This window comes from Phaethon aethereus (genome assembly GCF_964289735.1).
Source record: "Phaethon aethereus genome assembly, chromosome: 6".
Lineage (NCBI taxonomy): Eukaryota > Metazoa > Chordata > Aves > Phaethontiformes > Phaethontidae > Phaethon > Phaethon aethereus.
In genome coordinates, this window is record NC_138580.1 from 35,388,193 (window position 1) to 35,402,940 (window position 14,748).

Sequence of the window (14,748 nt, forward strand, 5' to 3'; positions counted from 1 at the left end):
GTGTAATTACTATATGTGATTTAATAGCAGTTGTTTATCATGCTACTTGACTGACATATTCTGAACAAACATGTACAATTTTCATTTTGGTCTCAGTTTCTATTTTATTTTAAAGGATAGCTCTGAGGTTTTATCTCTGTTAAATTAAGGTTTCTCCATATTAAGCTTCAAAACTTGATCTACCACTAGTCCTTACTTCTGTTTGAGGTTTAATCGTACACTGATGTAAACAGTAAAGGTTTTAATATGAGTGAAAATGTACATAATGCTGAGACTATCTAACATCGTAGCATGTTATGCAGTATCATCTGTGATGCACTCCAATGCTATGCCTCACTATATTATGTCACAAAGGTGAAAGAGTGATAGGAGTATTAATATTAATGCTGCTACCCTCTTCACTATTAGCCGCATTATCGCTAGGTTTATCTACAGAAATCAGCTTTTTTTTGGTTGTTTTTTTCTATTTTCCTACATAGGGGCCTCGAGGCTTTCCTGGTGCTCCTGGTCTCCCGGGTCTCAAGGGTCACAGGGTAAGAAACAGAGATTTCCCTCTCCCTATAGATGATGTTTCCAGGCAGTTTCACTGTAAAGGTACTCTACTTCGTACTACTCTCTTATATTAGTGGTGAATTTGACTACACTCCTTAGTCCTGCCAATTGCGGCAGAACCACAGGCATTGGAGAGAAAGAGGGCCTTGCAGAAAATCAACGCTATTCCCCTTCAAGCTGACCTCTGTATTATATTCTCTAGTGCTTTCTTCACTCTATTTTCAAATGATCTGGGAATCTGGAAGGAGCTTGCATGAGCCCTGCCAAGCTTCAGGAGGCACAAACCTGACAGTTCTTTCACTTTGTTGGCAAGTCTCACATCAGGGTGGGGAACTTGAAAGGTGGCTATGTTTGCAGCATGGAGTTATTACCAAGTTTTCTGGCCGGAATTTTACTTTGGGGAGGAATAAATGGGTTTCCTATGGCTCAGAGCCTCTGTCTTGTTGTTTCAGGATTTTTTTTAAACCTTCTTGTTTTAAAAAGGAAACCAAATCCAAGGAAATGTACCTTGTACAAATGGTTTCCATTTAGGAAATGTTTAAAAACCTTATTCCATCTGTTTTTTTCTTTGTTTTTCTCCTTTCTTGTGCTTGCCACCTCAGATCCATTCTTAACATTGTAGTATCAAGTAGGAATGCTCTGTGTGTGTACTTATATAAATATAATTTCCCCGTATTTTTGTAACTCTAACAGGGATTGAAAGGACTTGATGGTCCCAAAGGTGAAATTGGAGCAGCTGGAGCAAAGGTATTTTCATTGCCCAAAGAACTCAATGCTTAAGCATGTTTTCTATAATACCAAAATAATGAAAGATATTATATCTTTTGAATACAGCTTTATACCCTCGCCTTTCAGTGCTACTTGCACAGAGTGGAGAGGCTATGTGGAATTACACATTTTTACTGCTTGTTGGACCCATATAAACTGCTATACAATGACATGTACTGGGCTTTATACAGGAAGAGAATTCAATAGTACCAGTCACAATTTCAGGTGGGGCTCAGTTTTAGGCCTGGAAGGTATCACTAGGTGAATTGTCTGTGGTAATGAAGACAGCCAAGTCTGTTAATGAAGAGCTCATGCACATCTTGCAGTTTTCCACTTGGCCAGTTTGTGGTTCTTGCTGGCTTTATGTGACCAAGCTGAGAGAAGGAAAAAAGTTTTCTAGCATTTTTTTAATAAAATAAAGCAATGCATAACTAAAGCCTGACTCTTCTCTTTTGGATTACCATACTAGAGATTGGCTTAAAAGAAACAGGAATTGGAGAGGAGAGAGAATATATTTTATCAAACTATTTTTCACCAAACAATTTTATTATCTTAGAATTTTTGATCCTCACTGGTACTGCAGCTCCCTTACAACTTCAGCTTAAAGCAGTGGTAACACAGGGTAGCCAGATGGAGACAATGCTTTCAAGGTGGATTAAAAGTTATTTTAAAAGAGCATAGAACACTTTTTTTTCATGCTTTTCCACATTGATCAGTGCTGCGGATGAAACGGTTTTGGCCTAGCGTAGGCAGTAATTGCAGGTGGAACAGAACCATTCCTTTAGATTAACAATGTAGTAAATGAAGTAAAGTAAATGAATCTTCCAAAATTGAAATTTAAGTGTTATTTAAGAAGTGTGATTTTCGGTAGTTAAGAAGAGTTTGTGTAAGAAAAGATTTCTTTCCTGAGATTGCCTACCACTTTCTGTGGAGGCAACAACAGCATGAGACTTGGTAGAAACAGTGCAGTAGGTGGTGTGGGCTGTTAGCTAGAACAGGTAGGAGTTAAATCTGCTTCACTGAGAACATGTAAATATGGCATTTGCCGTCAACCTGGGGAACAGTGCCCTTGGTGCACACAGGTGACTCTGCGAATCTGCCTCTTAGGTCTACAGGGATGAAACAGGTAACTCCATTTTCTTCTAACCCGTTTCCTCTAATTGTGTCATTTCATTTTCATTTCTAGGGAGAATCCGGACCAACAGGTGCCATGGGTGCAACGGGTCCTCTAGTGAGTGTCATGTGCATTGGATATTACAGAAGTCAGGAAGCTGAAGTTTCTCTTAATTAAGACTTTGTTTTCTATTACACTAACAGCACATTTGGTCCACTATAAGCTGTTACTCTTCACAATTCACAGACATAGATAATAAAGATAAATCAGAAGGCTCAACAGAAACTTGGATGTAGGTTTTGTGATTGTTTACCTACTCATGTAAGTGTAGGGTGACAATATTTTTTTTTTTTTTAACTTGTTGATGCTTCATATGGAGTGATTTCAACATGAGAAAAAATGGATTAGGTTGCTCTGAGATAGAAATGGAATAATTCATGTCAGAAATACACTAGCTAAAAAAAACACGGATAAAGGATTTTGGAGGTTATGGTGAGGACAAGCATGCATGATATGGGAATGAAACTGAGAAACTTTTTCTCAGAGTAGTTTTCATTCAGATGTGGTTTTGGACAACTGAATACTTGTGAGGAGTGTAACATGCCAAAAATCGACTTTTAGCAGTGCTTCTGCAAGTAAAGCACCTTTCTAATATCAGATAATGACATCTCTCTGCGAAGCACTATCTTGTGTCGTGCAGAATGTAATATCCCTGAAGTGGAACCTAGTGTGTGAATGAGCCATAGTAAATGAGATTGCATTATTGACCCTGGTGAGTATATACAGAACTTATTCTAATGTGTTTAAAACTAGAAATACTGTTGGAACAGGAAAAGAGAGATTACAGGCTCTTAAACTTCCCCTGGGCAAGCCTTTGAGGCTGCAAGGATTTATGTAAGCTGCTACTTCTTTCCTGCTACAGGACAACATAAGCTACACCTGCAGGAGGTAAAAAAATAACTTCATTCTGTAACAGTTGTTCACATCACCTGCCCTTACCGTGTTTGTAGTTTCAGTGAACCTAATCATGTTCTTGTTAAAAGCAAATAAAGAAGACTGAGCAGAAAATTACTAAAGAGCGATACAGTGCAAAACTTACTTGAAGCAAAGGAAAAGTCAGGAATGTTTAATGAAAAAGTAAAAAGCAACAAAAAGAAGAGAGAGTTGTGTGTTCACAAAATTAAGTGAACTATGTTTTTTCACTTCTTGTTACTCTGAGATCTAAATAATGCACTTTTTGTTCTCTCTTGAAGGGACCTAGAGGAATGCCAGGAGAAAGAGGTCGAATTGGACCACAGGGTGCCCCTGTAAGTAGGGTCTTGCTTCTCTGTAATTCTTCCCTTACTTTACCTAATTTAGATGTCTGAGCCTGAAAATGTTTATTCATGTGACTGCTGGTCAGTTCCATGTTAAGTTCTGCTGTACCTTAAGAAAGTTAGGGCTTGAGCAGAGCTTTGTGGGGTAAGACCTTTACTGTAAATTTCAAAAGTCAAAAACAGTTATAAAAGGAGAACGTTAGCTGTATGGTAATTTCTGATACCAGAGCTGCCCATGAGGCCAAACACTCTCACAATACTTTCTTCTGTGATGCAAAAATTTCTTCTTTGTTTCTGTGAAATTTCTCATGAGGCTATTTTCACCAAAAATTACTGAATTAGAAGTAATATGTATCGAATTTGTCTTGAATAAAATTTAAAACGAAAATTTAGACAATTTAAATTAAGTCTTATCATTTATCTTAAAAATTATTTTGCTTTTCAGCAAAAAGAGGGATTAGCCTTGACATGAGACCATATTTGAGTAGAAATTTCTTTCTGTTCCTTTATGTCCAGTGTCAAGTGTTTTTTCTGGCATTTCTCCCCATGACTTTTATGTGCTCCAGTTATGTTATGTGCTCCTTACAATTACACTGTCAAAATACTGGCCTCTCTGAAAACAGAGGAATCTATTTTTACTGGAAGGGAAGCATAATTTCTTCCAGAAGTTTTCCATGCCAGTGTTTGGAGGGCTCTGCAATCCAGCATTTCTTTGATCGCTTTAGTATGTATGGCTGTCATCACAAATGCTAACAGTAAACAATGAAAAAAAACTAGTTAGAGTTCTTACAAATATTCCCTTTTGTCCATTTTTATATCTAGGGTGGACGTGGCCAGCATGGTATGCCTGGGAAGCCAGGACCAATGGTAAGTTTCTTAATCACATGATTTTTTCACCTTATGTTTGCCACTTGCTTTTCGACACTGCCAAAAGTACAAAAAATTGTTGGTGATTGCCGGTAACAGCAAGTGCACTTGGAATGATCTGAAAGTCATTCCTAGTTCTACTCACCATAGCTTTAATGCTGTCCTCTGAGAAATCATACTTGGTAGTTTGCTTCATCTAAAGGTTTTAATTTGCAGAGGAGTAGGCTATAGCATCTTCCCTGGAGGGGGGTGATGCTTTGCTGCTTTTATGAAGTGGGGTCCATATTGTAGGGAGATAAGTGTGTTAAAGATATGCACGGTGATATAAAACAGTTTATAATTGCATATTGTCTTCTTTCACATACAAAGTTGACAAATGAACTTGCACCCATTCTCTGCAAGAAGAAAGTCTTAAGAAACATTCATTTAGCTGTGTCATCTTAATGAACAGACTGTTTTATTACAAAGTTCATTAAGAAATAATTAACTGTAGTAGAAGCTCAAAAAATAAGTGTAAGTGTGTAAAAGCTGCAAAACGCAACTTTTTAGTGTATCATGAAAGAAGAGTAACTTTGATAACAAATTATAACGTTTAAAAAAAGCTGTGTCCCAAGCTATGAAACTCTACATGGAGCTTGAAACTTTTATTTGGCATAATATATGAGCTCCGCTACACTGGACATGATAATGGGTTGGCTAACATTTTTGGTAAAAATCCCATATAGTGTCACAAGGGAGATACTGGTACTTAATGCGTATGTTTCTCATTGGAGGAAGTGTTAATGAAATGCACTGTTATTTGGGTCAGTGCAGTGGTACACCGTAATTCTGGAATTCTTCCTGCAACAGGAGAGAGATTTGGCAGGCGTGTATTCGTGATCCGATAAACTGGGACACAGATTTTCAGAAACCTACTTAGTGAGCTGTTACATCAGTTCTGTAGAAATTCAGTGCAAGGTCATGGCAGAAATGTTGTCTGTAATACTCAGTGGGACAGATTGTTCTTATTAAGTTTGTCAGCAGAGCTTTCTTACATAGAACATTTTTTCACAGTATGCGTCATATTGTACAAAAAGAGAGAAAATCAGGAAAAGATAAAGAGGAATCATCTGGGAACGGTGTTGTAGTGAACATTTATAACCACTGCGTGACGCCATCCAGAGAGTTTATAATACAGTAGAAAGGTCTTCTGTTGAATGTCTTGTTCAGCGCAAGAGGCATTATGAGAATGGAAACAATTTACAAATTTAATCTAAAGCCCTTAATTGGAAGTCTTTCTGTTTAGCAAAACAAGGGTTACATCGTACCATACAGGTATATTTGAGTGTATACACTTGAAGATTGCTTTCTAGTGAGTTTGGACACTGTACCATGTAATGCAGCCCCAGGTCTTTGTATCCCTGCCCAAAGTTCATGACCTCACAGCCACATGAGGTGTGCCTACACTCTGCAGCGCAATGTACCAAGAATTTGGCTCTAGAACTGGAAATAGCATAGCCACATGAGTACTAGTCTGCTCAAGCTGTCAGTCCTTAGATACAGCATTGACTATCTCAAGTTATAATGCTATTTGGGAAGAGCTATACTGGTTTTGGGAGCTGAAAATGTACCTCTGCACAGCATTGCGTATCATGATGTGATACAATCCAGCCTTTCCTCAACTTCCTTTTCCAGAAATACCTGCCTATCTATGAACAAAGATCCAAGCAGTAAACTGTCTCTGCTGTATGTCTTTGTCTATAGAGCCTTGAAAATATGATACGAAACCTGTGTGTTGAAGCTTGCAAATGAATTTGTGAATTTGGGGCAGAAGAATAGAAAGCAGGGCATGTAGTTGCGTAGCCTTTGATTATATTTTTACTTGTTAAGTTGCTTACCTCAAAAATCTTGTCCATCAACCCAATTGTTTCAGTGTATTGTGGCTTGTATTTCTCTTTTTCTAGGTTACTATTTTAAGTTTAAAAGACTTGAAACTGTCCTTTGCTACCTTCTGTAAGAGAAATTATCATTTAACAAATACCTTTTCATTACTATACTACAGTAGTATAGATATGAAAAGAAGATATAATTTGTTGTTTAAAAAAAATTGAAAAACAATTGCTATAATAGTCAACTGTGTACATTGCAATTTGTGCATAAATAGCTGAATCGAGCTGTAAATTTGCTAAGTCAGCAAATACATTATTGAAATAAATACCACACCACAATTCCATAAAATGCGTGTGTATCACTTCGAAAAACAATATTTATAGGTATTTTGATTTTGTTATGAACAAATGTTTTATGGCTAAAAAATAAATTTAATGCCAGAACCATATTTTCTGAGTGATTAGATACTAATCCGTGTGATCTAAACTGCAGAACTAGAGCTTCGTGTGTCTGTCTTTTATAGGGCCCACTGGGCATAACTGGTTCTCCAGGTTTTCCAGGTGCTCCTGGTGTAAAGGTAAAAAACAAAATAAAAATATCTTTTTAGTATGTCTAACAACACAGAATTAAAACGCGTACTAGACTACACAGAGTTCAGACTGACATGTATACAGGTCCCTAAGAGTTGCTGTGAAATCAGTCTTAGTCAGAGACCTTGAGACAAAAGATAGACATCAGAAGACAATGAAGCAATTGCAATTCACCACAGTTAGGATACTTTCTTTGCTTTTATTTTTGCTTGAGCTAAGGGTGCATTATAAGATGACTGTCATGCTATGCCTCAGGAATCTTGTCTAGTATATTCAAAGAATAATAAGATGTATTATTACATGCTAAGTTGCGAGGACTAGTCCAAGACAGTGTGGAAACAGTACACTTTTGCAGTTCATCGCAATAGAGCAAATGATGATTACCACTTTTTGTGGCTCTGTGTGATTGGGCTGAAATGGAAAACTTCCACTGGCTGCAGCGCTGTCTTTGTAGGACTTTCCTCTCTTGTTTTTCAAGAAAGTGCTCTTTCCGCCCCCCCCGCCCCCCCCCAGCCTTGAGCATATGTCTGCAAAGAAGATAGAAAAACCAGTCCATATAGCTTCCTTATACTTCTTATATTTGCCCTCCACACAGTTGCTCCTCTTTGTTCCTTTACAATCCTAAAACATGATAGGAAAAAATTACACAAGAAGAAACTGTCAGGTAGCCAAGTTCAGCAGATGTTTTGTGTTGTTGTAAAGCTGGCACCATTCACAAAACAGCTTTTTGGAAACGAGTCTTAATAAGAGTATTAACATAATTTATACAATTAAATGATAGACCTTTTAGTGCATGTCATAAAATGTTTTGGTACAGCTAAGCACTACTTAATACCTAAATAAATGTTTGGAAAAGCTGCCACATGATGAATCAATGAAAGCTTTTGAAAAGGAGGATCTACCTTCAAGTTTGATCACCAGGTGATGTAAAATTGGAATAGCTGCTTTGAACTCATAAAAGCTAAGCAGACTACACAATGAAGACGTCATATTAACAGCTGTCAGTTCCAAAAGGCCAATTTCCTATATAAATATAAAATTCAAGGAGATCCAATCTTACAGGGATTTTATATTTAATATAGTGCTGAAACAGTGAATTAATCTGTACTGTGCAACACCCCCCCCCATTTCTAAATCTTAAGCCTTAGCTGTTAATGAAGCTAAAAAAAAGTTGTCAAATTACAGATAAATACTGCAATTTTAGACAGATGTGTATCTAAAATACTTGATCTGATTTGGGATACTGGATATAGTGCTGCTTCTCTGTAGGAAGTTTCCTTGTCCTTACATACATTGAGGAAAAATTCTGTTTGTACTTTTAAAGTCTACATTCACATAGAAGTAGAATTAGACAAGCAAAAATATATTTTTAAGGATAATAAACTATTTTAAAACTTGAATTGTTTTTCTCTTATAAACTCAGTATTCCTCCTTAGTTACTTTGAAGTGCTACTTTTTAGAGTAAAATAATCTCCAGTTGTTGTCTCATGTGAAATCTTAGGGCGAAGCAGGTCCAACGGGTCCTCGTGGTCCTGAAGGTCCTCAAGGACAAAGAGGTGAAACAGGTCCACAGGGCCCAGCTGGATCGCAAGGTCTTCCTGTAAGTACATTGAGTTCCTCGGTGCTCAGCTTGTGCATGTTGCCTCTTTGTTGCCTTGTTGAAAAGAAGTTTTCATTATTTAATTAAACCTTGAAAAATGGAAGTTACACAGCCTGATACAGTCACAATTCTACAAGTACTTTAAAGCTTAAGCTTAAACATAGGACCTTAAAGATCAAAAGTCACATTAATTTGCACACTTTTTTACTCGTATGAGCATTTGCACAAGTAGATCTTATGTTACTGTGCTTATTTAATAGTCTTTATTGTCTGGTCTTGTGAAGTGGATAAAATAACTGTCATCTGCTTTTGTTATTGATACCCTCCTCCCTAAAATTAATTTTAATGACTGGTACATTATTTTTAGGGTACCGAAGGAACAGATGGTTCCCCAGGTGCTAAGGGCCCAACTGTAAGTGATCATACCACCTGTTGAAAAAATTGTCTAAGTGGATTTATTTTCTTTCCTTATTTTTATTGCTTTTCTTTACTGTGCTTGCTGTTATTTCTATTTATAGGGATCTCCAGGCACTGGAGGACCCCCTGGCTTATCAGGTCCACCCGGTTCCCCAGGACCACAAGGCAGTACTGGCCCACCTGGTATTCGGGGCCAGCCGGTAATGATGTCTTTGTCTCTGTGGAAATTATGGTGTCTAGCAAATGTGTCATGCTATGAAACGAAAACAGTGATTTGCAGTGAGGTTCCTTTAAATAAATTAGTCAGTGACTATGCTGAGACTTGGATCTTATGAATCTTCTGTGTGTCCACAGTACTGTTTTTGCTTTCTTAGAGGTCTAAGAAAGAAGAGTGTCTATATGAACGTGGACAAACAGTAACAATTATCTCCTGAAATTCTCGTTTAAATTTTTGTCTTGATTATGAGATAATAAACAAGCACACTAGGGGAAAGACAAACAGTTATAAGCATTCTATTAACTACAACTAGTTACTAAACTAGGTAATGTTCTTCTGGTTCATAGCGTAATCCAAAATGGTTGAATGATTTATGCAGAGTTTTAACCTCATGTTTTGTTTTCAGGGAGACCCTGGTGTCCCAGGTTTCAAGGGAGAAGCAGGACCCAAAGGTGAACCTGTAAGTCTGCATATGCTTTGTAACATGAAAAGGAATCACAAAGGCTTGTATGAGTTTTTTGAATAGATCCTTACACTTTTCAAGACACTTCTAATGCTTGTAATCATGAGATTACTTTTGTGTTTTGCATAATTATTGTGGAAAACAAACCACAGTGAACCTGGCTAGACGGTATTAAGAATGAACGGGGAAGAAGGGCCTTTGGTGTTATAAATCACCTACCCAGTATAGACCTTACAGGACTCAAGGACAAAGAAACCAATTAATGCATGTAGTGAGGTTTCTGTGCACACAGAATGAGTTTATTCTAATTTCTTCATCTCATGAGAAACAGATCGATGTGCGTCTGGACATTTAAAAGCACAGTTTGTGTGCTAATCATAAAAAAACCCCCACTCCTTTATATTCTAAACTTAGATTTAATACATTTTATATGTATGTAGTTATGGATATATTAATTATATTTTATACATTAATATAAATATTTATACCTGATGATATGAATAGCTGTTTAGCCCACAGCTAGTGTGTGTGAAAGGTTATTTGAGAACATGGCTAATTCCATGCTGTAACTTGTGAATTTTGGAAGAAAAGTGATTCTGCAGAGTTGGAGTCAGTTTGACTTCTCAACCACTCTTTAGTTTTTCTTTCTCACTAGTTAAATGTTCACATAATAACTGACAAAACTGTACAGATGAAGTAATGGTTTCCTTACCACTGACTGTCTTCTCCTTTTTTTGAAAATTTCTGCAAGAGTCTCACTGAATTTTTAATCCTTTGCATCTTGTCCAATTGATAATACTAAATACAAATTGTTGAATAATACTAAATAATGATGATGTTGATAATACTGAATACAATTGTTGTTATCTGAGCAAACAGGTCATTATAAGAAGCACTGTACAGCCGAACTGCAGAATTACAGTTTATTCATAGTGCACTTCTTACTGAAATACTAGCTTATAAACATTGTAAAAGAGAAAAACTGATGCTGAAAAGCTGCATTTTTTTAACTGATTCAAAACCTAACTATATTTTTTTCTCCTTTATTTGGAAAAATGTTTATGATGTTTAGAAGACAGTCTGTTTCAATATACCTGAGAAGTGATGAGCTTAACAATGATTTTTTAAAAAAATCATTTTACTTTCACTAGGGCCCACAAGGTCCCCAGGGTCCCATTGGCCCTGTAGGTGAAGAAGGGAAAAGAGGACCTCGAGGTGATCCAGGGTCAGTAGGTCCACCAGGTCCTGTTGGAGAGAGGGTAAGCAATCCAAAGGAATAGTATGTCTTGAGAAATGCACTACTAAGCTGAAAAACCTCTTGACCTAACCATGAATTTTCTTACAGCTTCATTGTGGGTGTAGTCAAACCTTATTTTCCTAACAGTAGTTAATTGGTGTCTATAACTTGGTTCTAGATCAGATTAGTGATTTCCGGATGCTGTCTTCTGTGATATATTCTTTTTGAAAATGATACCCTGAGGATCAGGATATGGCATGATGTTTTTTGCATCCTGAATAGTTCTTCCTTCTAATTGTTATTTTGGGGGAAAAGAAATCTGTCATACTGTGCATTATTTTTACCCTGGATATTTTCATTTCTGGTTTCAGTGCACAGGATAGTATGGTAGCAGAAACAATGGCGATATGATGAGCTAATTAGCAGATTTTTTGCTTAACCCCTGTACAAATGGCTATCTTGTTTTCAATGAGGCTGTTCACATAGGAGCTGTTCAGCATGCGTGAATGAAACATTGATATTTTTACCACTCCAAGCGGTTAAAAAACCCCCAAGTTTAAAGTATTGAAGCAATAAAATTGTAAGGAAATAAGCTGAACCACCAAACCATAAATCTAATACTTTATTTACAATAAGTTATGTAAAAATTAAGATGATAATCTTATATTTATGGCTTTTCGTAGGGTGCTCCTGGTAATCGTGGTTTTCCAGGTTCTGATGGCTTACCTGGACCAAAGGTAAATGAAATTAAAGTGTCTGTCTTTTATTTGGGTAATTTTAGAAATTTGCATACATACAGATATACAGAAAGAAGGCGTTCCATTATAAACGTATGCTTCTTGGCAAATGGGCAGATTCTCAAAATCATTGGAAGTAGGGTCAAAAGGAATTGACAAATGCCAAAAAGGGGTCAGAATGTTTTGAGACTAAAACTTTTTTGGGGAAAAGTCACTTTCTATTCGTGTGATACTCAGCTTTCCTTGCTTGTCCCTGACCTAATGCTCTGTCGTGCTCGAATGTGAATGCTCTGTCGTGCTGGAATAAGAGATGCTGACCTGTTTCTGCTAGTATATTGCTTTATGTATTACTCTGTAGTAGGTAACTATTTGAAGAATTGCCTTTTCTTTGTGTGTGGTATAGTTTTTCTAGACTTGTCCCTTGAACAGGTGGTCTTATTTAGCTTTCCTAAGTGCTGTTACACTTCCAGGGAAGTGGCTCACATATGTATTTGTCTAGTGTTTCTGTAAATCCCTAGCTTCTTGGTAAAAATACAGAGATTCTAAAATCCTTATATAAATTTCCTTTATGGAAGAGACAAGTTTTAAGTAATAATTTTTGGGGAAAAAGTAATAATAATAAAAGTATTAATGATTTGGAACTCTGTTTGCAAAAACAGGTCCTTAATACAAGATACAGGTTTTATTTAACCTTCTCTTACTGTCACTGTCCTCTTACTGTTGCTACCTGTTAACTAGTAGCCCATTGGTTTCTTTCTAGGGTGCCCAAGGGGAGCGTGGTCCAGCAGGTTCTTCTGGTCCTAAAGGAGGTCAGGGAGATCCTGGGCGTCCTGGTGAACCTGGCCTCCCAGGTGCAAGGGTAAGGAAATAATAGCGGTACACTATAAACCATGACATTTTTCATTTTCAAAAGGCAGCAATGAACTTTTCAGAATTAAGAAGCTGTTATACAAGGACAGACTTGTTTCAGTGGAGCTACTTAAAGGGTAAAGGCCAAAATACCTGTCTGTCGTCTTGGCGATGTTGGGAAGCACAGGTTCCATTTGCCTTTGAAAAAGAAGAAAAGCCCTGATTGAGACCGGCTAATGCACGTGAAGGAAGTGTGCTCATAAAGCACATAATTGCCACAGAGAACATAATGAAGGTCTGGCCTTCACTTTAAGTTGGTGATTGCTAACTTACATAGTTGAGTGGTGCATGTCATCTAGATATTTTTTTCAGGAAAAATCTTTGGGGGGAATTTGGAATATCACAGAAGGAGAGAAAGGGAACAACAAGTGTAAGATGTGATATAGATTCCTGGGTAATGTTGTCAGAAATGAAGATGAGCCTGTGAGAAACTCAAGAGGTGTAAAAGCAAGAAAAGGAAGAATAGGACAAGGGAAGATCAAAGACAGCGGGGTATGAAGCTGTAAAGTGAAGACAAGGATGAAGACCTTTGATACAGAGAATATATTCTTGTGTAAAGAACGTCTTAGTGTTTGTACCATGGTACAAACACGAGCATATCTTTTGGATTTATTTACATTTCTCTATTGTTATAGAATTGTATGCCCAACTTAACAGCAATATTATTCCTGCTTTTAGGGTTTGACAGGAAATCCAGGTGTTCAAGGCCCTGAAGGAAAACTTGGTCCCTTGGTAAGCAACACAAAAATTAGTCCTTTCAGTAAGGAAACAGTAATTCAAAGGTCCCAACTCACTGAAATTACTTGTATTAACTTGAATTTTCTTTATTTCCGAAGACTCATCTTCTAAGTGTTCATTTTAGATTCCCGACTCCAAAATTAGTCCAGATAACTTCAGTTTTGTCTGTGTAGCAGTGTCTGTTGTTTAGCAGCTGCTGCAATACTTTCAAACAATTTTGAACTAAATATCTTTTCTAAGTGTCTCTTTAAGGAAACAATAAAGTATTTGTACATAATGGCTCAATGATGATAATTGCGTAGTATTTGGTTAAATCCAGCAGTATGGCTAAAGCTGTGTCTGCTTTAAAGACATTTTGACTGATAACAGTAGCACCAAACCAGGTTAATGTTATGTTTTTCATATATACAAACATTTTCCAACTTAATGTGGAAAATGCTTTTTTTCTGTAGGGGGCTCCTGGAGAAGATGGACGCCCAGGTCCAGCAGGTTCAATAGGAATCAGAGGTCAGCCAGGCAGCATGGGCCTTCCTGGGCCAAAGGGTAGTAGTGTGAGTATGGCACCTGATCGTGGTACCCAAGATCTCTCTAACTTTAAATATCTGCATATATTTTAATGGATGGAAGCAGTATCTAAAAATAGTAATTTTTATTTCTGCAAATTAGGGTGATCCTGGAAAACCTGGAGAGGCAGGCAATGCAGGTGTTCCAGGACAGAGAGTGAGTGTGACTGTTATTTGCAGTGATTACAGAAAATGATGCTTTTCTGTTACATATGTTCACTATACAAGACTTCTTCCCATGTCATTTTAATGTAGGGAGCCCCTGGTAAAGATGGTGAAGTTGGTCCTTCTGGTCCTGTTGGCCCACCAGTAAGTCAACTTTTATCACTCTGCCTGCCTGCCCATCCATCGCTCCATTCATTCATTCATTACTCTTTCCGCTTCTGTTTTTATTTATCTTCATGCCAGTTGTTGATTCCAAACAAAAAGTATCAAGAATATTTAATGAAAAAAATTTCCTAGAAAAATGGGAAGCTTTGTATTGAAAAATATATATATCACTAGTCTAATTCCTTTTACTGACTGTTACAAAAAATAGCGCAAGGAGAAAAATTTTCTTGTACTTCATTTTGCTAGCTTCCTTGGTTTCCATGGAACTGAGCATTTTCCTATCAGCACAGAATTTTGGGGAGGGGGATCTTAAAGAAATAAGACACATCTTATTACATCTTTTATATGGTATATCTAGGCTTGGGGTAAGTAAAAATGTACAATAAACAAATACATTGAAAATACACATATTCAGAGAGAAGAAAAATTGTGAGGCCTGCCTGTATTCTTCTACTGTATAC

General features: G+C 37.1%; 1 protein-coding gene across 1 annotated transcript in view; it reads left to right on the forward strand.

Annotated features, from left to right (window-relative positions):
• Positions 1 to 14,748, forward strand: part of COL5A2 (collagen type V alpha 2 chain) — a gene marked incomplete at both ends in the record, with an annotated part of 53,332 nt that overhangs the window by 18,462 nt on the left and 20,122 nt on the right. Inside the window, 17 exons of the mRNA XM_082001576.1 lie at positions 480 to 533; positions 1,246 to 1,299; positions 2,507 to 2,551; positions 3,688 to 3,741; positions 4,573 to 4,617; positions 7,010 to 7,063; positions 8,578 to 8,676; positions 9,044 to 9,088; positions 9,195 to 9,293; positions 9,717 to 9,770; positions 10,925 to 11,032; positions 11,694 to 11,747; positions 12,508 to 12,606; positions 13,335 to 13,388; positions 13,847 to 13,945; positions 14,061 to 14,114; positions 14,213 to 14,266. Of these exons, the coding sequence (XP_081857702.1) occupies positions 480 to 533; positions 1,246 to 1,299; positions 2,507 to 2,551; positions 3,688 to 3,741; positions 4,573 to 4,617; positions 7,010 to 7,063; positions 8,578 to 8,676; positions 9,044 to 9,088; positions 9,195 to 9,293; positions 9,717 to 9,770; positions 10,925 to 11,032; positions 11,694 to 11,747; positions 12,508 to 12,606; positions 13,335 to 13,388; positions 13,847 to 13,945; positions 14,061 to 14,114; positions 14,213 to 14,266 (1,125 nt within the window). The remainder of the gene's footprint in view (positions 1 to 479; positions 534 to 1,245; positions 1,300 to 2,506; positions 2,552 to 3,687; positions 3,742 to 4,572; positions 4,618 to 7,009; positions 7,064 to 8,577; positions 8,677 to 9,043; positions 9,089 to 9,194; positions 9,294 to 9,716; positions 9,771 to 10,924; positions 11,033 to 11,693; positions 11,748 to 12,507; positions 12,607 to 13,334; positions 13,389 to 13,846; positions 13,946 to 14,060; positions 14,115 to 14,212; positions 14,267 to 14,748) is intronic.